This window comes from Malaya genurostris, chromosome 3, assembly GCF_030247185.1.
Source record: "Malaya genurostris strain Urasoe2022 chromosome 3, Malgen_1.1, whole genome shotgun sequence".
In the NCBI taxonomy this organism is placed as follows: Eukaryota; Metazoa; Arthropoda; class Insecta; order Diptera; family Culicidae; genus Malaya; species Malaya genurostris.
This window is the reverse complement of record NC_080572.1, coordinates 106,223,758-106,249,738: the sequence shown is the minus strand read 5'-3', so window position 1 is coordinate 106,249,738 and position 25,981 is coordinate 106,223,758. Positions and strand designations below refer to the sequence as shown.

General features: G+C 38.4%; 1 protein-coding gene across 1 annotated transcript in view; it reads left to right on the top strand.

Annotated features, from left to right (window-relative positions):
- The window catches only part of LOC131435349 (uncharacterized), a 129,204-nt gene extending 105,516 nt beyond the window's left edge, over positions 1–23,688 (top strand). Inside the window, exons 3-8 of the mRNA XM_058603142.1 lie at positions 8,175–8,282; positions 8,615–8,944; positions 9,008–9,208; positions 20,149–20,705; positions 20,774–21,466; positions 21,523–23,688. Coding sequence (XP_058459125.1) covers positions 8,175–8,282; positions 8,615–8,944; positions 9,008–9,208; positions 20,149–20,705; positions 20,774–21,466; positions 21,523–23,452 — 3,819 coding nt within the window. The 3' untranslated portion in view covers positions 23,453–23,688. The remainder of the gene's footprint in view (positions 1–8,174; positions 8,283–8,614; positions 8,945–9,007; positions 9,209–20,148; positions 20,706–20,773; positions 21,467–21,522) is intronic.
- Positions 23,689–25,981: the final 2,293 nt, after the last annotated feature.

Genomic DNA, 25,981 nt, shown 5'->3' with positions numbered 1-25,981 from the left:
CGGCCCCCTGTCACGACGCCATCTTGATGAGATCAAAATCGGAACTTCAAAATCAGCTGATTGCAACGTAAACAAACAAACAGTAATACATTTGTTTTACGCGTTTTACGCATTTACCTTGTTTAGTGCACGAAAATTAGTGAATTTTGGGTCGACTCTCTCACAATAACTTGTCGGTTTACCTGAAATACAGCAGACAGTGTTTTGGGATATCAAGTGGAAATAATTTTCACAAAACAAGTCGCGATGAGTATCAAAACATCGCAGTGTTTGGGGCTCGAAACGCGAGGGGTTCAACGTAATCGGTATACTTTCAAATGGCTGGTGCTCATATACCGGTGTCAGATGGGTGATCTTGAGTAATATTCGTGTGACTCATTTTCACTATGGCCATGCTGAAACCATGGTTAAGAAACAGAGGGCGCACAGTGGTCCAAAACTGGAAAAAGACGGTCACAAGTCCGTACAGACTTTCACTGATTCTTAAGAGCTAACGTGTCTTCGAAGAAGTTTTACAAAATTATATAACGCTTCTTTTGAAAGTAGCACCTTAATTTTTGTTAAGGGGGTAGTACCGATTTCGAACTAAAATAATTTTGTTTTCGACGAAAATTTTTTTTTCTATCTCATTTCAAAGAAAAAAACATTTCAAGTATTTTTGCTGAAGATATGAATAATGAAAAAAAAAATTTTTTTGAGATATTTGCTTTATTTTAAAAACAGTTTTTTTTGTATTTACCTACGTAGAATTTATCTCTATTACCTAAGTATCTACTACAAAGTTAGCATTTAAATGAGTAACTTTTCCCAATACTTTTCACAACCTAATCAATCTACTAGGTAGTTAATGTTACCTAATAAATCATTACAATATGTCACTTAGTCGCATTGCATTCGATCAATCAGTATCAGTCACGCTATCGTCCGAGTTTTTTTTTTTTGTTTATTAATTTTTAACTTTTTTCATTCAATAAACTATAAAGGTTGTTTTATGGAATCGCTTATTTGAAACCTAAGAAAAAACCGTACATTCATGCCTTGGACGAATTTTTGTATCTTTGTTATATTTTACAGGCTGTTGAAAAAAGGCTTTGTGTGAAATACCCCATGGATTATTACTATACATGCTATGCACGTATGCAAATATATGAAAGATATTTCTATCCTATTTCCGACTACCAGTCTGGACGCGCGTAAACACGCATAAACAAGTTCAAAATTGTTGCGATTTTTATTTTGTTACTTTTTACAATTGACAATATTAGAATAAATCTAAGTGGAACTCGATGCAATTTTAGGCCTTTTCAAATTTAGTTTTAATTATTGAAAATCCGAAAAATTATCAAAACTTCAACACATATTTAAAAAATGGAAAACTGTTTTCTAGACAAAATATGATAAAGTATTGTTAAAGTACAAACCTTTACGAAGAGATTTCATGTTTAAACGTGTAAATAAATTGAGTTATCGCGAAGCAACACGATTTTTAAGACGAGATGTTGATCGGGCGACGCTCACTGCAAAAGTGAGTTACATAAATAGCAGACGCGTGGCGCCCTCTGTTTCTTAACCATTCATGGTTTCAGCATGGCCATAGTGAAAATGAGTCACACGAAGAGTACTCAAGATATTCTCATTGGAAAATAAATTGGATAAGGTACATGTTCTCCTATAATTATTGGTAAAGTTTGCTGCATTAAGTTGCATATTTCGCTTCGGCACAAGGTTTCCTAGGTAAAAAAGGTAAAATTATGCATAAATTTTCCAGAAAAGAATAAACATATGCATTAGCTTCCACAAAATTATGAAATTCTATATTTTCTACAATTATTCCAAACGAAGTATGCATAAAAAATAACACGAAACAAGTTATGACTAGAAAACTAGTTTTAAGGGGGTTGCCATAATTCAGTAATTAAAACTAACTTTGAAAAGACCTAAAAAAAAAGTTCCACCGAGTTCCACTTAGATTTTTTTTACCTTTTTTATATATTTAAAAAATAGGTATAGAATTCGCTCAAACTTTCGAAAAATTTTCCGAGGCCCGGAGAGCCGAATGTCATATACCAATCGATTCAGCTCGACGAACTGAGCAAATGTCTGTGTGTGTATGTGTGTGTGTCTGTATGTGTGTTGTCAACTAAGAGATCGAGATCTCAGAGATGGCTGTACCGATTTTGATCAAACTAGTCGCAAATGAAAGGTATCCCCGTCACCCAGAACGCTATTGAATGGTTTTGAGATCGGATGTTTACTTTTTGAGTTATACGAAGTTTTATGTCAAAATTTTGACAGTATCTATCACATTTGACCTTGAAAACAGAATATGTTTCCAGACTTAGATTTCGCTCGGTAATACCTATCCAACAAGCCATAGATTGTTAAAATCCGTCCATTTTTAACGGAGATATCGATATTTTTGTGTAAGCCTTATTCCAGTAGAAGGAATTTTGAGCGCTGTATGAAAAAGCAATACTTGGGAGCAACATGAAACACGATTTTTTATACTGTTACATATAATTGTTTCTAAGTACCAAAAAGACTGTGTACAGCATCCTTTTTTTTGACAATTTGCCTCGGACCAATTTTAGCACGGTTCATTTTTGGCAACATAATCTTTCGAATATGGCATATGTCAACCAGATGATGGCAGAATTTTCGAGTTGGAAGTAATTCCATAATTATATTGATTTAAACTATTTACAGCAATAAATGCTGGAAGAACATGACTTCCATATACCACACGACTCAGTTCGTCGAGATCAGCAAATGCGTGTGTGACAAATAATTTCACTCAATTTTCTCGGAGATGGTTAAACCGTTTTCTTCAAACTCAGATTCATATGAAAAGTCATATACTCCCAAACAAGGTTCCTGAATTACGTTTGGATCCGACTTCTGATTGCGGAACCACAGGATGATATGTGAAACGAAATTAAAATAATGCAATTAATTTTTCTCGTAGATGGCTGAACCGATCTAAGATTCAAATGAAATCTAAGAATCATCTATGATTCAAATGAGAGGTCTTAAAATCCTATAAAACCTCTTACTTTTTAGTCAGATCCGACTTCTGGTTTAGAAAATGCAGGGTGATTAGTATAAAAATGTCCATTTCACATAAATTAATCAGGTTTATCGGGTTTGCAGATTTGGATAGTCGATTACCAAATAAATTTATTTCAGTTTAAGCGGTATTCGTTTTTGGATTCGGAATGTACCCCCAAATTTTAATTCGCACTACAATTTCTCAAAGATGTCTACACACTGCTCAAGTGAATTTAACTGATTTCGGCTACACCGATTTTAGAATTCGGGTTCCAGTATCGAATCGATTCTCAAAGCTCAATCATTTTCTCAAAAAAGACCAAATCGAACTTCAAAAACAAATATTACAGGACTTAAGGTCCCATACAAAATTGGTGAATTTTATCCGATTCTGGTATTACAGATGATGAGTTTATAAATTTCATGTAAATTGTTTGGCGTAATAATTTATGGCCATTCGAATCATTTTGGGCTATGCTAATTCCTGAATACCGGTCCTGGAAGTACCATAAATAATGACGAAAAACTCTAAAGTGGAACTTATTTCGACATCTCATGGAATGTTCAATCGATTGTCGCACGCTAAGATTGAAATTCGATATGTTTTGCAGTTTCGGTATTACAGGGTAATGAGTGATTAAAATCTCAATTTGCCGTTTAAAACGACGATAATTAAAATAATTTCATGAGAACTAAAACACCTAAGAATATCCATGCAAAAACACATGCGTAGTGATAAAAAAAGGTATCATCTCACTGCTAGGTGGATTAATCACGTTTTTATGATATTGGTTTTATCCTAGGTAAAAAAAGGTAAAATGTTGCATAACTTTGCCAGGAAAGAACAAACCTATGCACTATCTTCAACAAAAATATGCGATTTTATAAAATCTACAATTATTCCAAACAAAGTATGCATAACAAAATAACTCGAAACAATTTATGAATAAAAAACTGATTTGAAGGGGGTTGCCATAAAAACGCTTTGTATATCCGAAACGATGCGACTTAGACTTTTGGAATATTTCACAAAGTAAATTATTTTTAATAGTTCTAAAACTATGTAGAAGAAAAAAAATTTCTATCTCTTCAGAAAAAAAGTTATGGTTACATTTTTTGTCAAAGTAGGCCATGAACAATTAATGATAGGATCAAATTACGCGATATATGTTTGCAAATAATTTCTTCAAAGCAACTAAAGGGTGATTTTTTAAGAGCTTGAGAACTTTTTTAAACAATAAAACGCATAAAATTTGCAAAATCTCATCGGTTCTTTATTTTAAACGTTAGATTGGTACATGACATTTACTTTTTGAAGATAATTTCATTTAAATGTTGACCGCGGCTGCGTCTTAGGTGGTCCATTCGGAAAGTCCAATTTTGGGCAACTTTTTCGAGCATTTCGGCCGGAATAGCCCGAATTTCTTCGGAAATGTTGTCTTCCAAAGCTGGAATAGTTACTGGCTTATTTCTGTAGACTTTCGACTTGACGTAGCCCCACAAAAATAGTCTAAAGGCGTCAAATCGCATGATCTTGGTGGCCAACTTACCGGTCCATTTCTTGAGATGAATTGTTCTCCGAAGTTTTCCCTCAAAATGGCCATAGAATCGCGAGCTGTGTGGCATGTAGCGCCATCTTGTTGAAACCACATGTCAACCAAGTTCAGTTCTTCCATTTTTGGCAACAAAAAGTTTGTTAGCATCGAACGATAGCGATCGCCATTCACTGTAACGTTGCGTCCAACAGCATCTTTGAAAAAATACGGTCCAATGATTCCACCAGCGTACAAACCACACCAAACAGTGCATTTTTCGGGATGCATGGGCAGTTCTTGAACGGCTTCTGGTTGCTCTTCACTCCAAATGCGGCAATTTTGCTTATTTACGTAGCCATTCAACCAGAAATGAGCCTCATCGCTGAACAAAATTTGTCGATAAAAAAGCGGATTTTCCGAATGGACCACCTAAGACGCAGCCGCGGTCAACATTTAAATGAAATTATCTTCAAAAAGTAAATGTCATGTACCAATCTAACGTTTAAAATAAAGAACCGATGAGATTTTGCAAATTTTATGCGTTTTATTGTTTAAAAAAGTTCTCAAGCTCTTAAAAAATCACCCTTTATATGCATTAAAAGAACGGTTTGGCAGCTACTGATTTATGTCCACGTTTTTATTGATTCGAACCACTGTGCGCCGTTCGCAGCTCACGCCGAGTGCAAATAAAACCACCATTCAGCTGCTTTGCATTCGTGCAAGATGCAGTATTGGTGTGTATTGGTTTGAATGTACTTTGGTGACTTTAGGATATGCAAATGGTATCAGATATTTTACTGTTTATTACATATGCATTTAATTAGTGGAAATTATTCGTATTCACGTCAACCCGGTTTGGCTATGAATTACTAATCCGTATTTTTTATCATTTCTGCGTTAAGTCTTCGACTCATCAGTGCATTAGCAGCTTACTTCAAACTATTAATGCCACCAAACGGGTCTGCATAAACCACTAAGCAGACGTAAAGTTAATGCTATTTGCAAAGCGCTTTTTGTACCGAAGGCTTTCTGTGGTTTAAATACTGCTTGCTTGGGTGCCAGTTTGTGCTTATTTAGTTTTCTTTTAAATCGATTATTTTAATTAAATCTCAAAATTTTATCATAAATTGCTGAACATATTTTCGGTTGTATGGCGTAAAAATTATGTTGTTGCGTTAAGTACAACAAGATATATGCATGATTAAGTTCTACTTATTAAAATCACAGAGTTACGGAAGCAAATGATGTCTTAATGGTAACAACCAAATCATATATATATATATATATATATATATATATATATATATATATATATATATATATATATATATATATATATATATATATATATATATATATATATATATATATATATATATATATATATATATATATATATATATATATATATATATATATATATATATATATATATATATATATATATATATATATATAATAGAGCTGAAAAGTCACCACTAGTGACTGAACACCCAACTTGAGTTTTAACAATTTAAATTAAATTCACATCCCGGGTAGAAGTGATTGGCAAACCAATAGCAAAATTAATGTTTTAAATTAAACTTCTCAATGGTAGGAATTAACATTATTTAGTTTGAAATAATAGTTAAAACATCAAAAATCATTACACAGTCTGCATGAGGCAATAGCAACAAACAATGAAATTCTGTCATTGTAATTATCAAAGTAATAATAATTTATTTATAGATCTCGAATTTTTCAGTTATTTGATAATCTATCACTCAGAATTGAATAATATCACAGGTATTTCTCTTATCTAATTCTGATGTAGTTTATTCAATTGTATTTTATTTGAAAATAGAACTGCTGGATCCTTTGTTCTTAATGGAATTAAGATAACATATAACAATAACAAAATAAGATATAAAAACTTATTTTAATGCTAAACAGATATAGTTGAATTTCTTGATTCCTCGATGAAAAATTAAAAAAAAAATGATCAAGACAAGATTTGATGGTACAATTTGTTATTATTTTGATCTTTGTTTGCTATTTACATCTTCCCGGGATTGCAAAAAAAAACTTGATATTACATTCCTTTTGCGGAAATTGACCTTCTCTTTTAACAGACTTCGCAGGTCGGGGCTTGAACACACGACAACTGCAATAATCAATACATTTAAAAAAGTTCTACATATTTTTGTAAAAAATAATGTTTTTTAAAAGGCTGAGATGACTCCCCAGCGGAATTCTAGAAGTTGCTTAATATTTCATGGAAACATAATCGTCAATTTTGACAAGAAGCTATCGATGTGATTGCATACATCGAAGAACGTTTTCTACAGCGCCAAAAAGATTCAATTAAGAAGTCATTGTTGATTTTATCGAAAGCGGAGGAAAGACTGGCATAGATAACGTCCGTCTGACACAGCGTTTGATACGAAGATATTTCAATTTTTATTCTACGGTATAATCTGAAGATTCACCAAGTCTCATTATATTTATCTAACATTTCTTGTGTTTTCTTCATCGTTTTGCCACAAACATAAATTAAAACAAAAAGGTTGAAATTCTAACAGCTTGTAACACCATAGCAAAATTAGTGGTAAAAATGTGGAAAACTTCTGTTAAAACTATATGCAAAGTCGAATCCCTATCTGTTTAGAAATTCGAAAGTTATTGAAGTCGATGAGTTTTATTTAAAATTAATTCATACTCTAATTCATAAACGCGTCATTGAACTTTTAGTTTTAATATTAGTTTCTTTGGAGAACAAAACGAGTTTGTTTCAAATTCGTGAGACTCTATCGAAAACTGTCCGTCCCTTTTTCTGTGTAATTATGAATCAAAAATAAGTTCGTGACCGAGTAATATACTGTAGTTTTTAACGATGTCTTTGCAGCAGTTAAGGAACTAATATCATTTTTCAAATAAAGAAAAGGTTAGAGCATTCATTTTTTCCGTGCGTATACCAGGCAAAATACATCCAGATTACGTCATCCACATTAACCGGATAATTCCAAACGTATATCAAATATACCTACACTGTACATTTCAAATAATGCACAAGCTTTGTGATCCTGAGCTCTGCAACTGAAAAGAATACCAACCTTACTTGTACTAACAATAGCCGTTTGTGTGCCTGTCTGTCTGCACACATGTCTCCTAAACTTCCTGCGTGGTATAAAGACGACTCACAACATCTACTCATTGGCCAGGAACGAGGCCTAGCGCGACGAAAGAACAATAATTCATTAGTATGATAAATTACACCATTAACGTGACCATGACTTTTAGTCACAGTCGAATGGCCACTAGCTGATTGAATTATGTTTTCCTACAAAATCGGAAATTCGGCATTCTCCATTTACACTCTTATTCCAGGAGACAATTCAAAGGAAATTGATGCAATCAATCTACCAGAAGCAAATACATAGAACACATTTAAACGTATCGACAAATGCCATATTCAAGACTACAAAACTATTCGAAATGCGAGATCCGGCAGTTTGATCATCTCTTATTCATCATTAAATTCGAATCAAAAATTGTATTTTTCGTTTGATAATTTAGATTTTCATTCTCATTTTCATTTCATTATAATTGCAGGAAAACACAAATCGATCAACCTTACACGAAGCGGCATCGAATGGCGACGAGGCGACGGTGGAAGCACTACTGGCTACTGGAGCCGATCGAAACGCAAAGGAGTCCCTGGTAAGTCGCTCAGCTCAGATTACTTCACCCTCTGAATGAAAAAGAGGGCATCAGACCAAAATCTAACTTTACAATAAATTGATTAGTCATCATCCAGTCAAAGCCAAAGCTGCATGATCAATAACGAAATCCGCCCACCCCCGTTGACCTAATACCGTATGATCTAATATATTTTATAGTTAATACGTTCAAACCTTCCACGTAGATCACAATTGCTACACAATGTTTTGCTCAACTCTTCATTAGTAATGTAATCAGACTTTACCTTACAAACATCATTTCCCGTAGTTCTACTCATACAGATATGACTAATTATATTATTTCTTCTGTAGCATGGTAACACCCCATTACACGAGGCCGCCTGGAAGGGCTATAGCCGCTGTGTGAAAATCTTATGTTCCTTACCCAAAGTCCACAAAGCAAACACTGCCAACGCTGCCAATCATGCAACCAGTGGCGCCAAACTGCCAATCGATTTAATCAAAGACTCCAGCAAAATTAAAAACGTGCTTCAAGATACCAAAGGAGCCCTACACAGTGCCCTGCTTGGCACGCGTAATTCCGGTGGGTTCTCGGCACTCCATCTAGCTGCCCAGAACGGCCATAATCAGAGCTGTCGGGAAATACTGCTGGCCGGTGCCGATCCTGATGTACAAAACAATGTAAGTATTGCGTGTTTGTCTTACTGTCATCGATGCAATGGCTTTGGTTTCCTAATTTCGCAGTACGGCGACACTCCGCTTCATACAGCGTGCCGCTACGGACACGCCGGTGCCATTCGAATTCTCCTTTCGGCCAAGTGCGACTATGAACGGATCAACCTGAACGGCGATACGGCTCTGCACATCGCCTGTGCTATGGGTAGGCGTAAATTGACTCGAATTCTGCTCGAGGCTGGCTGCAAGCAAGACATGAGAAATGCACAGGTACGTAGCATTTTTCATAATCTTTTACTGTAAAGTATGCCAACAACATGCAACATTTTTCGGTTATTCTCTCACATCGCCGTTCGGATAGCAAAGGGGTAAAACATTTTGTCGATTAGTTAAGGCTGTATAACTTCACGGTTCACTTCATTACCTTTCAAAGTATATCCGTAGTTACTGCGGTAAGAGGATCCGCCTTGTATCGTTCGCATGCATAGTTCAAACAGCATAAAACTGCGACTTCGCCCCTGTGGTTTTTTCTTGACCCGTTGATATAAAATTTAAACTGAGACTTTTTTGACCGTTACCAATCCATACCAACGTGAATTTCGAAACAGATTAACAACCAGTTTTTGTTTATTTTCAGTACATATCTGGTGATAAGTTTCTTTTTTTTTGTGAATGATTTCAACTTTTGGTTAAATTAGGATATTACAAGTACTAAAATGGTATCTTTATTTAATGTTGGGGAATTTTCTGAAAGATTTTCTTACTTTTTTCTTAATTAACACATCACACAATATGTCGTGTAACTAACTAAGAAAAACACTTTATTTGTCAAAAATCATGTCGGTTTTATGCATCAATGTTATCTCCTTCAAGAGCAATACAATCATTCCAACACTTCTCTAACTTCTCGATACCGGTCTTCAGGAATCAGGAATCAGAACAAATTTGCTCAAATGGCACGTTCCCCTTGATATTTGGAGATTTGTGCCTTGCCATCAATTTGTTTTTAGCATCATTTTCCCGATATATAAGAGGGAAGGATTGAAAGGAAATGGTAAGGGTTGGACTAGGAGGATGGGAAAAATTGACGACACAAAAACACATAAAAGCAGAAGTAAATTCTGCACCCCTAAGGGATGCTGAACAATCTGCTGAGGATCACATTTAGTGGAAGCAGAAGGAAATTCTGAACCTCTACGAGGTCCCGAACAGTCTGCTGTTAATAAAACCTCCAACCCCCGAGAGGATTTAGAGATCTTACAAAAGCGACACCATTCTGCACTCCCGGAAGAATGCAGAACGACTCGCAGTATGTACGAGCAGAAGTAAATTCGGTACCGCCTAAAGGATGCCAAACAATCTGCTAAACCCTATTTAAGGTGAATACAGAAAGGATTCATTCACTCCAGAAAGAACGATGAACCCTCCTGACTATAGCTCCTTACCACATTGGGTGAGAAACGAGAGAATATCCTTCAATTTTAGCTCCGCATACACAGACTCAACCATGTATGGAGAACCAAAAACCCGGATACGTAGCTGCGTCAATGCGGGACAGTTACATATCAGATGATATGAAGTACCATAATCGCATTCACACAAATCACACGAATAATACTCAGCACGTTGAATAGTAGCCATGTGATAATTGAGTTTGCAATGTCCAGTCAGAGCTCTGACCAGAATACTTCAATGATACTTGGAGAAATGCAGTAGACACTTTGACATTTTCAGATTTAAATCTGGTAGAAATGCTTTTGTCTGAGCGCAAGTTTGCAAGCTGCGCCAGTAGCTGGCATGTTTGGATGCAGCCCAAGAACGTATCTTGTGCTTTATCCAACTAGTTGAAAGTGGTAAAGCTGGTTCAGGACCAACGAAATCATTCGTTGCACCAGCTCTAGCCAACTCATCAGCTCATTCATTTCCAGTAATACCAGAATGGCCGGGTACCCATAAGAAGTAAACAGCATTTGAAATGCTGAGGTCTTCAATTTGAGTTCGACATGCGATCACTAGATTCGACCGTGAGTCATTCGAACTGAGTGCTTTTAAGGTTGCCTGACTGTCGGAACAAAAATAAATACGTTTACCACAGATCCTCTGCTGAAGTTCCGATTGTACTCCACACAGAATTGCGTAGATTTCTGCTTGGAACACAGTACAGTATCTACCAAGTGAATGAGACTGCTCCAGCCTATTTCACGACAGTAGATACCAGCACCAGCACGACCATTCAACAGAGAACCGTCCGTAAAACAAACTATGTGTTCATCAAGTTGTCGTTCCAGACAACCAGACAACCATTCCTAACGAAGAGGATAGCTCACATTGAATGTTTTAAAAGGAAAACTGCATGTGAGAGTTAGGTCACTAGGAGCGAGTAAATACTCATCCCACGGAACCATTTGAGACCACAAGCGAGTGTGACTGGTAGCATATTCTAATGGGTTACTGTTCCAAAGCCCTGTAACCCTAAGACGGTATGCACAAGATAATGCTTCTTGTTTTAGGAACACATGTAGTGGTTTAATGCACAGTAGCGCCTCTAGAGCAGCAGTAGGAGTTGTCGTGAATGCTCCTGTCATCGCCATTAGGACCATCCTTTGGAGATGATTTAGCTTTGACTGAACTGTCGCGACTTCTCCTTTCTGCCACCATACAAGACATCCATATGCTAAAATTGGTCTAACGATAGTTGTGTAGATCCAATGAATATATCTGGGTTTGAGTCCCCATGATTTTCCAAAAGCTCGTCTGCATTGGCCGAATGCCATGCAAGCTCTTTTAATCCTGAAATCAATGTGAGCAGACCAATTCAGTTTTGAGTCAAGAATAACCCCGACGTATTTAACTTGATCGACCACAGTGACCCCTGAACCAAAGAACTGCAACGGACGAGCTCCTGTAATTATCCTACGATGAGTGAAAAGCACCATTGATGTTTTGCCCGGATTTACAGATAATCCAAACCTGACAACACCATTGTTCAACAGATCGCAGGGCTTGCTGCATTAAATCAAAGAGAGTGTTAATGCTTATACCGGTCATCAATATATGATAATCGTCGGCAAAACCATAAGTCGGAAATCCAAGGTTATTAAGTTTCCTTAACAAACTATCAGCGACTAGGTTCCATAAAAGTGGGGATAGTACACCACCTTGAGGACACCCACAGACACTCAGCTTTCTAATCTCTGGCCTGCCGAAGCGATGATCAAAGAAGTTGATTGCTAAGCATTGCGTGTATCCAGTAAGGGAAAAACCCAAGATATTCCGTTCACGACTGCAATGTTTAACCTCCTGCAGCCATCGGCACGGAAATACACCTTGACTTAGGAGTTCCTATTTTTGTGGCCTTTTACGACATGGAATAGGAAACCAGTGGATCAATTCTTGGTAAAAAATAATTCCGCCGGATGCCACACGGCTTACCTGTTTGGTGGACTTATACCACCGGTACAGGTGGACCGTAGCGTTATTCTTAGCAGTTGGGAAACCGCTACCGACACTACACGGCTATCTAGGCTGCTCAGAGAGGGAAGTTAACATTGATGGTCAACTTCCATGGATGGCCGAGCAGCCGGTATCTGGTGATAAGCCTTATCTGGTGATAAGTTTCTTTTTTTTTGTGAATGATTTCAACTTTTGGTTAAATTATGATATTACAAGTACTAAAATGGTATCTTTATTTAATGTTGGGGAATTTTCTGAAAGATTTTCTTACTTTTTTCTTAATTAACACATCACACAATATGTCGTGTAACTAACTAAGAAAAACACTTTATTTGTCAAAAATCATGTCGGTTTTATGCATCAATGTTATCTCCTTCAAGAGCAATACAATCATTCCAACACTTCTCTAACTTCTCGATACCGGTCTTAGAGAAGGATTTGTATTTTACCTCAGAACAGGCTTCCAGAAATTGCTTCTTCATTTGAGATTAATATCTTATCTTCAAGCATTTTTTTAGATCAACGAATAGCCAGTAGTCACTGGGAACCAGGTCTGGACTATACGGCGGATCAGGAAGCAATTCGAAGTAGAATTTGTTCAACTTAACCATCGTTGCATTAGACTTGTAAATCGGTGCATTGCCCTGGTGAAAAGTATTTTTCTTCGACATATAAGGTCGCTGTTAATTGATTTTTGTATTCAAACGATCTTACAACACTATGTAGTATGCGCTATTGATTGTTGACTGTTGAGTGCTTCATTGCAGGCAATGAAAGATTCGATATTTTAGCCAAACGTGGTGCTTGAGGGTGAAATTTATGAACGACCGATTGCTTTCAACGAATTCTATAGCGCGTCTCGCCAAAGAACACTTGCCAGCAGACAAGCTTCTTGGGATAAAGATGATCTGGGTCGGTGGATGCACTCAGTTATTCCTAAAATATCGACAAAGGCATGGAATAGAAATGATGTGCTGATACAAACAAACTCGAAATAGTTTATGAAATTATCAACAAAAAGTATAAAAATTTCGACTTATTTTATAATTTATAGCAGCTAATCGTTTTGTTTAAATAATATGATAGTATAAATAAAATAAACCTAGATTCCCTAGTGTAATAGTAATGTAGTTGAGCAACCTCTGACACCAAAAGCGCCGTCTGGTGTAAAATGGGTGCGTAAATGCTCCTAAACTGGTGCATGTACAAAGTTGTTCCTAAACTTGGTGCATGTACAAAGTTACCTGCGCATTTAACACAACCACAGTATCTAATGAAAGAAAATACAACCGTTTCTCAGGAATCAGGAATCAGAACAAATTGGCTCAAATGGCACGATCCCCTTGATATTTGGAGATTTGTGCCTTGCCATCAATTTGTTTTTAGCATCATTTTCCCGATATATAAGAGGGAAGGATTGAAGAGAAATGGTAAGGTTTGGACTAGGAGGATGGGGAAAATTGACGACTCAAAAAACACTAAAAAGCAGAAGTAAATTCTGCACCCCTAATGGATGCTGAACAATCTGCTGGGGATCACATTTAGTGGAAGCAGAAGTAAATTCTGAACCTCTACGAGGTCCCAAACAGTCTGCACAGTGGATTTAGAGATCTTACAAAAGCGACACCATTCTGAACTCCCGGAAGAATGCAGAACGATTCGCAGTATGTACGAGCAGAAGTAAATTCGGTACCCCCTAAAGGATGCCAAACAATCTGCTAAACCCTATTTAAGGTGAATACAGAAAGGATTCATTCACTCCAGAAAGAACGATGAACCCTTCTGACTATAGCTCCTTACCACATTGGGTGAGAAACGAGAGAATATCCTTTAATTTTAGCTCCGCATACACAGACTCAATCATGTATGGAGAACCAAAAACCCGGATACGTAGTTGCGTCAATGCGGGACAGTTACATGTCAGATGATATGAAGTACCGTAATCGCATTCACACAAATCACACGAATAATACTCAGCACGTTGAATAGTAGCCATGTGATAATTGAGTTTGCAATGTCCAGTCAGAGCTCTGACCAGAATACTGCAATGATGCTTGGAGAAATGCAGTATACACTTTGACATTTTCAGATTTAAATCTGGTAGAAATGCTTTTGTCTGACCGCAAGTTTGCAAGCTGTGCCAGTAGGTGGCATGTTTGGATGCAGCCCAAGAACGAATCTTGTGCTTTATCCAGCTAGTTTAAAGTGGTAAAGCTGGTTCAGGACCAACGAAATCATTCGTTGCACCAGCTCTAGCCAACTCATCGGCCCATTCATTTCCAGTAATACCAGAATGGCCGGGTACCCATAAGAAGTAAACAGCATTTGAAATGCTAAGGTCTTCAATTTGAGTTCGACATGCGATCACTAAATTCGACCGTGAGTCATTAGAACTGAGTGATTTTAAGGCTGTCTGACTGTCGGAACAAAAATAAATTCGTTTACCACAGATCCTCTGCTGAAGTGCCGATTGTACTCCACACAGAATCGCGTAGATTTCTGCTTGGAACACAGTATAGTATCTACCAAGTGAAAGAGACTACTCCAGCCTCATTTCACGACAGTAGACACCAGCACCAGCATGACCATTCAACAGAGAACCGTCCGTATAACAAACTATGTGTTCATCAAGTTGTCGTTCCAGACAACCAGACAACCATTCCTCACGAAGAGGATAGTTCACATTGATTGTTTTGAAAGGAAAACTGCATGTGAGAGTTAGGTCACTAGGAGCGAGTAAATACTCATCCCACGTAACCATTTGAGACCACAAGCGAGTGTGGCTGGTAGCATAATCTAATGGGTTACTGTTCCAACGCCTTGTAACCTTAAGACGGTATGCACAAGATAATGCTTCTTGTTTTAGGAACACATGTAGTGGTTTAATGCACAGTAGCGCCTCTAGAACAGCAATTGGAATTGTCGTGAATGCTCCTGTCATCGCCATTAGGACCATCCTTTGGAGATGATTTAGCTTTGACTGAACTGTCGCGACTTCTCCTTTCTGCCACCAGAGATGTCTATCTCCTCTGTGTGACGAAGAGCAAGCAAAATTTCTCCCCTCGCACTGACAACTTCAACGAGAGCTCTTCTCTTTCACATTTATACACCGCTGTTGTGTAAGTGTGCACGCATCATGAGTGCGTTTGTTTATTTCCTTTTACCTCTTCCACTGAATCGCACCAAAGTGCTAGAGCATTAGCTAATAAATTCTCTGAGGAGGATGCAGATACTTTCACAGAGGTGTACACGCCGGTGAGCACTCTGCTGTATGGTTTTCGTAGATGAAGCGTGGACACGCAAAATCAGCAAAATAAAACAATTTATCGTAAAATTTTCCCTTTTCCTTGCAAATTTTTCTTAGCAAGGCCAGATCTACTCTCTTTTAATTGAAGTTCACAGAAGTGTTCGCTCACAATCACGCGCCAGTGGTCACTTGGGTGTATTTAGACGAGAGCGCGTGTGAGCGACTCATGCGAAGAGAATGTGTTTCACTCGCGCCAGCTGCTTTAACCACAAGCACACACTCAAATGCTGTCTATTCGACACTGAGAAGAAGTGCGCTTTCTTCTTTGTGCGGTGCTTCGTTTTTTTCATCCTTGGTGTGGCAAAAATCTGACTCTAGCGTGTATAACTCTGGTGAAATGCCATCTCTGTCTGCCACCATACAAGACACCCATATGCTAAAATTGGTCTAACAATAGTTGTGTAGATCTGGGTTTGAGTCCCCATGATTTTCCAAAAGCTCGTCTGCATTGACCGAAAGCCATGCAAGCTCTTTTAATCCTAAAATAAATGTGAGCAAACCAATTCAGTTTTGAGTCAAGAATAACCCCGACGTGTTTAACTTGATCGACCACAGTAACCTCTGAACCGAAGAACTGTAACGGACGAGCTCCTGTGATTATCCTACGATGAGTGAAAAGCACCATTGATGTTTTGCCCGGATTTACAGATAATCCAACCTGAAAACACCATTGTTCAACAGATCGCAGGGCTTGCTGCATTAAATCAAAGAGAGTGTTAATGCTTATACCGATCATCAATATATGATAATCGTCGGCAAGACCATAAGTCGGAAATCCAAGGTTATTAAGTTTCCTTAACAAACCATCAGCGACTAGGTTCCATAAAAGTGGGGTTAGTACACCACCTTGAGGACACCCACAGACACTCAGCTTTCTAATCTCTGCTTGCCGAAGCGATGAACAAAGAAGTCGATTGCTAAGCATTGCGTGTATCCAATTTGTGATACTTGAAGGTATGCCATGACCACGGGCTGCTTCCAGAATTGAATTGAAAGACACGTTATCAAAGGCACCTTCAATATCTAGGAAAACTCCCAAGCAAGATTACTTTAGTGAGAAAGCTTTTTCGATGTTGTACTCAACATCATGTAACAGGGTTGTAGTGGACTTTCCACGCTGGTAAGCATGTTGCATTCCATGTAGCGGATGCACGCCCAAACTAACATTACTGATATAGTGATCTACTATGCGTTCCACTGTTTTAAGAAGAAATGAGCTGATAGGCCTGAAACTCTCCGCTTCCTCATAAGTGTCGCGACCGCCTTTGGGAATAAATTTGACAATTATTTCCTGCCAGGCTCTTGGAATATATCCTGTCGCAAGACTAAAAGTAAGTATTTTCTTCAAAACATGTTTGAAATGTTCATACCCTTTCTGCAGTAACACTGGGAAAACTCCATCCTTTCCAGGAGACTTGTACGGAGCAAAACTCTCAACTGCCCATTTGACCGATTCAAGCGAGGGCCCAAGAATCGTAACTACCTGAAAAAATCTCGGGCAGAGCTGTCGGTGATGGATCCATACATCCTGGAAAGTGAGTGTTCAAAAGGCAGTGAAGTACATCACTTTCATTAGACAAGTATTCACCATCTGAAGTTCTTAAGAAACTGACATGAAAATCCTTAGACTTCGAAAGTAACTTATTTAATCTGCTAGCCTCGTTGAGACTAGAGACATTTGTGCAGAGGCTTTTCCAACCACTTCGCTCAGACGATCGAAGAGCATTTTTGTAAGCCCTTCGAGCCGACACGAATGCCTCCGACCCATCTCTGCGTCGGTGGTTCCAAGCTCTTCTGCATAGTTTCCTTAGTCTAGCAAGTTCAGCATTCCACCAAGGAGTTCCTCTAGTAGCTCGCACAATCCGAAGTGGACAAGCCTCTTCATATGCTGCAACTATGAGTGAGTTTGTCTCGTCGACAACATTTTCCAAATCAATTGGGGTTTCAATTGTTGGTTGGTACCCGTAAAATCTAGTCGTCAAGCCCTCTTCATAGAGGTCCCAGTTTGTAGATTTGGGATTACGATATGTGATAATATCAAATTTAACGTTTGAATGATCAAAGAATATGTACTTATGATCAGACAACGAAGGTTCGAGCTCATCGGAGACGAGCCAATTCACCAACTCATGCGCAATTCTATCAGAGCAGAGAGTTACGTCCAAAACCTCCTCTCTTCCAGATCTCGCAAAAGTTGGACGGTTTCCTGCATTGACTATGTGCAGGTTTGTACTGCTCACAAATTCCATCATATCAGAGCCTCTCGAATTTATATCTGTGCTGCCCCAAATGATATGGTGAGCATGTTTCCCACTAGAAGCACTGTTACTGTCTCCGTACAATGTATGTTTATTTGATTTATGATGATAGTTAAAACATAAGAGGAATATGTTTTATTAAATTCGAATCGTTGTGAGTATATGTATTATAATTATATTAGGATAAGAATTCTATGTAAAAGTGATGCAACGGCGAAGGAAAACTTATGTAAATTGCCTTAAGAAATAAACGAATTTATGTTAAAAAAAATTGGTACTTCATAAACGTCATATAGATTTGATAATGATAACGCCATCTGTGTGTCAGTCACACGACTTCTTGAGTGATGTGTTCGTTTTTACAGCCAGATAGAGAGTTGATCTACGCTGATCAACGAAACGTGCGGGAGAAATATTTGAGTATACATACTGGCAATTTTACACCTGCTTCCAAACTTGTTACAACTAGCTTTCCTTCTCAGTAGGCGGCTCTATTTTGTTGGTCGTTGAGCGCTTGTTGAACGACATAATGCACGAAATATTCGTTCAGTTTGCTGGAACGGTTTGTTGTTGTTTTTTCTTTTGCAAAAATATTGTTAAAATTAGGTATTACCTTAATATAGAAAGAAGATTTGTTGTTATTCTACGTGAAGTAGAAGTATTGTACAGGTACGTAGTGTTAGTTTAAAAAAATAAATGGAAAAAACCTCGGAAATTGTCCATCAAAACTAGTCTAACGGGGCTCCAACTCGTCATATTAAAAATGGCTCAACAATGGACCTCTGTCTGCAGGGTTTGTTGAACGAAAAAAATGACATTCGGTTCAACGGTCTGTTTCAAAATCGGCAAACGAAGGTCCCGTGTTGGCCTCCCGTTGAACGATTGATTGGACGTTCATTGACCCAATGATCCAACGTATTGGACCAATGAAGGACCACCGTTGAACGTTTTTTTTTCTAAGAGGGTAGTGATCTTCGACTGGTAACATCTCATACAGGGTTACCAGATGTACTGAAAAATCGCAGTACTCTACTGATTTTCAAGTATATTAGTAAAACTTGCTGAATTTTAAAAGGATTTGTCGGGTTTTTCCACCAACATAAGTAATGTTACGGATGTCAGGGTCCTTGACACATTTAAATTAAGTCCCAAGCCATCCCCACGAACTGTTCCTGAAACTGTAAAAATGTCTAAAGATAGAAACCATACCAGATCATTGATGCCCAGCCCATCCCAGCTCAACTTTTGCTGTACACACTATAGGTTCTTCATACAGCTCCATAGTTGGTTGGTTCGCATTACCTTTCTTTTGAATCACCTTGCCGTATTCCACTCTGATACACCAAAGGGCTCGAGATACTCGGACGTAACACGTCACCCTACCCATCGTTGCTTGGACCAAACGCGTCAGTCATACCATAGCTGTTCTCGATCGATTGTGTCGTATGCTGCTTTAAAATCAATGAACAGATGATGCTACGTACGGTACGTGGGTACGTGGATTCGCCCACTATGGCTCTACAAAATCTTCATCTATAAGTGATAGAAGACAACAAAGGATTTGCGAGAGAATCTTGCAGGTAGTGTTCAACAATATGCATGCGCGTTTCGACGACACTCCTAGCTTGCATGCGACATCTTGGATGGATGATGCGTTCTTCCGGCATCCGATTCCAGCCCAATACTTACTTCCTGGCTGTCGACAAACATCCTCGGAATACTTTTATTACATTGGGGACAGTTGATTTGGCTCCGTTTCACAATTTTGCTATCTTGGTGCACGAGTAGTTTGGATTTTCGCGATACGCGAGCAAAATTTCGGCGTGTTACTCTTCTTGCTCCGGTACAATGTTCACAACCGATGAAGGAATGTGCTGGGATTTTTTTAATTTCCGAAGAAAAAGCATTGTTCATCAGTTTTCGATCGCACAACCCTTCAAGCTATTAGAAAGTAATGTAATCCGTCGGATTAATGTGAGGAATGTTTTTAATGTGAGCAAAATTCAATTTTGTAATAGGTTCCCTAAAAACAACACATACAGAATGCCGATGTATAACTATTCTTATCTAATTATAAACTTATTATTTATTTATTTATTATTCTTTGAAGAATTGTAAGAAAATTTTTGATAAATTCGTAATAAAAATTTCTATTTCAATTTCTTTTATTTTCGAATGGCCTTATATTGCAGGGTGAAACACCAAGGGATATCGCCACCCGTAAAAATCTTGTCGAAATTCTCAATATCCTTAACAACCCTGTTCAGATCTCAGCTCGTCATGCTCGTGAGCGCAGCTCTAGTAGCTCCCATCGCAAAGATCGTAATGGCAAAAGTGGGGAGCGATCACACAGCAAAGAAGATCGCAAGTCTCGTGACAAATCCCGGGGGCGCAATAGTGGAACCCATGATCCACGCTACGACGTCGATCCACAACACTGGTCACCGTACGGTTGCCACTACTTTCCAGATCCAAGGAACTTTCCGTCGCCCAAGCTGGAAACTCTACCCAAAGAACCCCTGGCGAAAGGGGAACAATATTTCCTAGATTTGGCGGGAAATATTAGAAAGGGTCCCGTAGGAGTAGGCAATACGTGCTATTGTGCTCCATTTTTCAAACATTTGGAACAACGTATGAATCAGAACAGAAAAAGTATACGAAAATACGTTCATCGAGCCACAGAAAAATTAGATAGTCGCATGACGGCATTAGCTATGAAAACGGATGATCAAATCGAAGAATTGACAAAGTAAGAAGCTGCAAATTTAATAAGCATCGAAATCTTTTTATTTTTATTTTACTTTGATCTTTTTCCAGAACAATGATCGCGAGCCGAGTACAATGCGAAAACAAACGGTTACACTTGGAGCAGTGGTTAAAGCGAGGTATAGCTGAACGATCGACTGGACCTCACAATTCTAAAACCAAGAAAGATGAAGCAAATACGAATACCTTAACTCGCTGTCGTAGTCTAGAACTGCTGGATGACAGTGAGGATATCCTAGCTGACCGAATAAAGTCATCAACACCACAATTCTCGCGAAGCATAGACTTTTTAGACTCCCAAGATCGCCTATCAGAAAATAAACATCCCGATTTTTCGGATCACTTCGAGAGCTCGAATAATTCAAATATGAAAAATCATTCTGAAGTGGACGAACCTAGTCGACGGGCACCGTTGAGGAAGTTTGACGCCGACCGCCACCATTTAAATGGAAGTAAACGTTCTTCATCAATCAGTCAATCAGGGAGAGATAGTTATTATTACTCCGATAAAGATAATGACAAAGAAAAGAATAATGTGATATACCAGAATCGAGTACCAAGCTCCGCGTATGGAGATAACTCATCGAAGGAAGAACGAAAAATATCATCCTCCGCAGGTTCATCGAGTTATGACCACAAAAATGAAAAAGCCAAGGTTACCGAGAGGCTCGAGGAACTGTTGAGTAAAACCAAAAAGATTCTTGAACTGGAGAAAATGACAAAGAAAACACATAGTGATAATAAGTATGTCGAAAACACTTGAAATTTTACATTTTCGTTGATTTGTTTATATTTTTCAGATACATCCTCGCGCTGGACCGATTGAAAGATATCCATCATTGCGATAGCAGTCCTCAAGTATATCAGCAGGGATCTATGAAGCATGATACTTCCAGCAACGGCTACGACATTGCCCACGAAATGGAAAAAATTACACAATCTCTTCTTCCAGCAGCACCGGTTTCTCCGGAAATTTCCAAAGATATTTCTACTCGCAAAGAACGTAATTATAAAAACCCAGGTGGCCCCGTGGGGGAGAGTACAGGTTCAACGCCACACTCCACGATGTCTCCAAGTTCTTCACTTCTTGGTGGTAATAAAACACTGTTGATGAGTATTCACCCAGACGCAATTAGTGCTCATATGACTTCCACCAACTTCATGGAAGTAATGTCAGAAATAACAAGCAACCAAGACTCTGAACAGGAAAACCACGTGGATAGTGTGAATGCGCCGATGATCAATGGATTCTATGCGAATAATTGCTTTGAGGATATTCCTAGCTCGTCTAATACGACAATCAAATCCGCACCGAACCACAGTAGGAAGAAACAGAAAGAGCAAGAGAACGACGACTGCAATGATAGTGATGAAGATGATGAAGTCGATGATTCAGAAGATCAACAGACAAAAAAGATTGATCAAGAAAACCAAGAGGAAGATTGGGAATCTGACGATCAATGTGATCTTTCAGACATGGCAAATTTAGCACAACTGAAGGAATTGAAGAGTAGAATATTAAATGGAACTAATTGGAGAAGTCAAGTTTTGCAAAAGAGCGTTCATGATTTATTCCAGAAAGTAGCAGATGTCGAAGATTCGATAGTTCAACAATCAAATTCAGACAGTAACGATGCTAATCTGGCCGATAACACGGAACAGAATCGTGTTCAGTACATCATTTCAAAATTACAGAATAGCACGATAGAGCAAGTAGATCCTCCCAAAGGGCATACTTCTTTATCCCATGATGACAACTATTCAGACACAAGCGAGGAAGAAGACGACTTAGAATGTGTAGACGGACCCACGCCGCTAGCGGATCGTCCCATTACCGCTAAAAGTCTAATAGAAATGTACGAAAAAGCTCTCCCTAAGGCGGAAAATCAACCGGTTGCTGCAATCCGACAACAGTTCTTTATACCAAAGGACGCCTACTTTCACGAGCTGCCGAACAAACCAAAACCCCCACTTAAACCTCCTGATCTCACTTCACACTTCTCCCATCAAACCCACACAGATCAAACAGCCTTATCGATCCATGCCAGGAGCCGAAATCCTCTCCCGTCGTATTTAAATGACAATGAGATATTCAATTCTAACCAAAACCCTTATAATTTGTCCAGTAGACTGAATCCATCTCATCAATCAACTCCAGCATTGTACTACCCATCCCATTCTCCTCAGTTCATGGCTAGTAATGAGCATATTCCTCCATATCACTCGCCTCATTACACTCCCCACCACCCGGTGCAAGAGAAACTACTCACGAGTCGAAAATATATCAATCCACCCGCAACATTTGCCATCTCCGGTGGAAGCACCGGGACACCTTCGCCCGAGTTTCCTTATCAGTTGATCAATAGCCAACCACAACCAATGCACCATTTAGCCCATCACCATCATCATCACCTTCAGCAGCAACAATCAAACGCACAGCAATTCCGTAAATCGCAGGACAATTTATCCAACGACGATTCTGGTTATATCAGTGCCAAAGTCAGCGAAATTCATGGACCCATAATGCCAAATGCAATCAGTAGTGGCAGCCCCTCTCCAATGCAGTCATCGCCGAGGGAAGTAATCCCGATGCCAAGGCAGTTCATACCTTATCATATGGGCAACACTACATCTACCAGAGGACTGGAGAGTACGATTGGAGGGGCCGCATCCGGTGCAGGATCGATATACGATGAACACTACAACATTGGTGCTTCCAGTTTGGTGTGAATCTAGTGTATCGAAATTAAGCTAGTTTAAGTAATGTGAATTTGTACAAAGTTTTAGATGTCTTTTAGCAATGGATTTTAAAATTATTTTAAACGTGTTTTAACAATTTTTTGCATAAAATTCCGTGTAATTTAAATAGATATGTTTCGTACGGATATACTGTTTTTAAACTAAACATTTTGTTTTTATACTAGTGTACCAATCGCCATGTATCTGTGGTCCAATCATGTATTTAAAGTGTGTAAATAAATAACTTGTATTTATTATAAACTACTTCGATGTTTCTCACATTTGCACAATTGAGGTTCTCACATAGTGCTCCTCCCGATTTCGAATCGATGCTAGGCTCGTTTGAAAGCTCTTATCAGACTCCAGAGAAGTCATGACAAATTTTTCCGATTCCGACAATATAGTCGTATGTGAGAAATTACCATTTTCTTTTCTATTCGCTCAATTTTCTCGGAGAATGCTGAGCTGATTTCGATAATTTGAACTATGAGGCTATTGGTTAAGCTCGAAAGGCTTAAGCATGGTGAACATTTCCGGTTCCGGAGATAAAAGCGTATGTGACGTAACTGACGAACAGTACTATCCGGTCAAATTTCTTGTAAATGACGGAGAGAGTTTTCCCAAGTATCAATCCCTACTAGTTGAAAATTGTGTGTTTACAATTTTGTAACTATCGGGAGGATTACCAGAACAAATTATTTTCCGAAGTTCATATTATTAGGGTTACAGTACCATTTATCGGATCAGAGTCATTCCGCCGAACGCTATTTCGCCGAAAGGGTTTTTTACCGAAAGAGTAATTTCGCCGAATGTCATTTCGTCGAACGCTATTTCGCCGAAGAGGTCATTTTACGAATTCTTCAATAGTCGTCATATCGTAATTGGAATTGATTTGAAATAAAGACAAATGAAAAATGATAATGTTTACTCCTGTTTGGTTAAACTACAATCGAAATAATCCAGAAAGACTTGAATGATTTTCTTTTCTTTTTTATTTTATTTTTATTTCATAATCTTCAGAACGGAATTCCCCTCCCATTGGTTGGTGGGCTTGACGGTATTTTAAACATCATCACATACAATCAATTAGCGTTACAATTTGCGTTACAGCTTTTAGCTTTATAATTGAATTAAATGAATAAGATATAGAACGACTTGAATAAGATGTTGATTGCATTACGCTCCAACATCCGGGGTTGGAGAGGCCGGTAGGGCTTAACTGAGCTCTTTTTTATGTTTTATTTTCATACTACAGGGCCTTATTACCAGTGTGAAGTTGAAATTAAGTTGAGTGAACGTACGTAGTGAACGTAACAATTGGGTTTCACACGATGACAACAAATGAACGATAATCGAGTCCATCTTAGACCTTTATTGGTGGATTGTGTACCATGGAATACTGTGGAATAAGATAGAATATAATAAAATAATAATGACTGAACAAATGAGCAAACCAGTGATAGATGTCAAACGATGTACATCCAGTTTATATTGTGAGGATGTGTCGTTTGGGACCCGATGGGTGAGATGATGTGTGAGTGAAATGTAAGAGTAACTGCATGCAAGAACGGTAATAAAGGCCACCGTTTAAGCTTAGGACTAACGATCGACCAATAGAAGAGATAGAAATTGGGTAGCGGTACCCTCATTCATCTCAAATCCATTAGTCATTTCATATATGAAAACCATTAGTTAGAATGAGATCTGTTACCTCTGTTTGATAGATTAACTTCAAGAGTAACATGAAATTTGAAGCATTTTGCTTCGCTAAAACAGCAGTATTGAACCATTTCCGAACTACTTTTAGGCCATTTAGGGGTTAGCCAAATTTTGTGCTAGGGCACATAACCGTTTTCATTATTTTTACGTTTCGTCTTTGACTCATCAGTGCAGAGCAGTTCAAATTGAACTGCTTAGTGCTAAACTCGGCAGTTCAATTTGAACCGCTAAGCAGACGTAAAGTTTCTGCTACTTACAGAACACTTTTTGTTTTGCAACGAAGTGCAATGTCTTTTCTGACGTGCCGAACGAAAACGTGTTTTCGACTATTTCTGGCCGATGCAGGTATGGTCATTTAGGGGTTAGCCAAATTTTGTGCTAGGGCACATAACCGTTTTCATTATTTTTACGTTTCGTCTTTGACTCATCAGTGCAGAGCAGTTCAAATTGAACTGCTTAGTGCTAAACTCGGCAGTTCAATTTGAACCGCTAAGCAGACGTAAAGTTTCTGCTACTTACAGAACACTTTTTGTTTTGCAACGAAGTGCAATGTCTTTTCTGACGTGCCGAACGAAAACGTGTTTTCGACTATTTCTGGCCGATGCAGGTATGGTCAGTTAGGGGTTAGCCAAATTTTGTGCTAGGGCACATAACCGTTTTCATTATTTTTACGTTTCGTCTTTGACTCATCAGTGCAGAGCAGTTCAAATTGAACTGCTTAGTGCTAAACTCGGCAGTTCAATTTGAACCGCTAAGCAGACGTAAAATTTCTGCTACTTACAGAACACTTTTTGTTTTGCA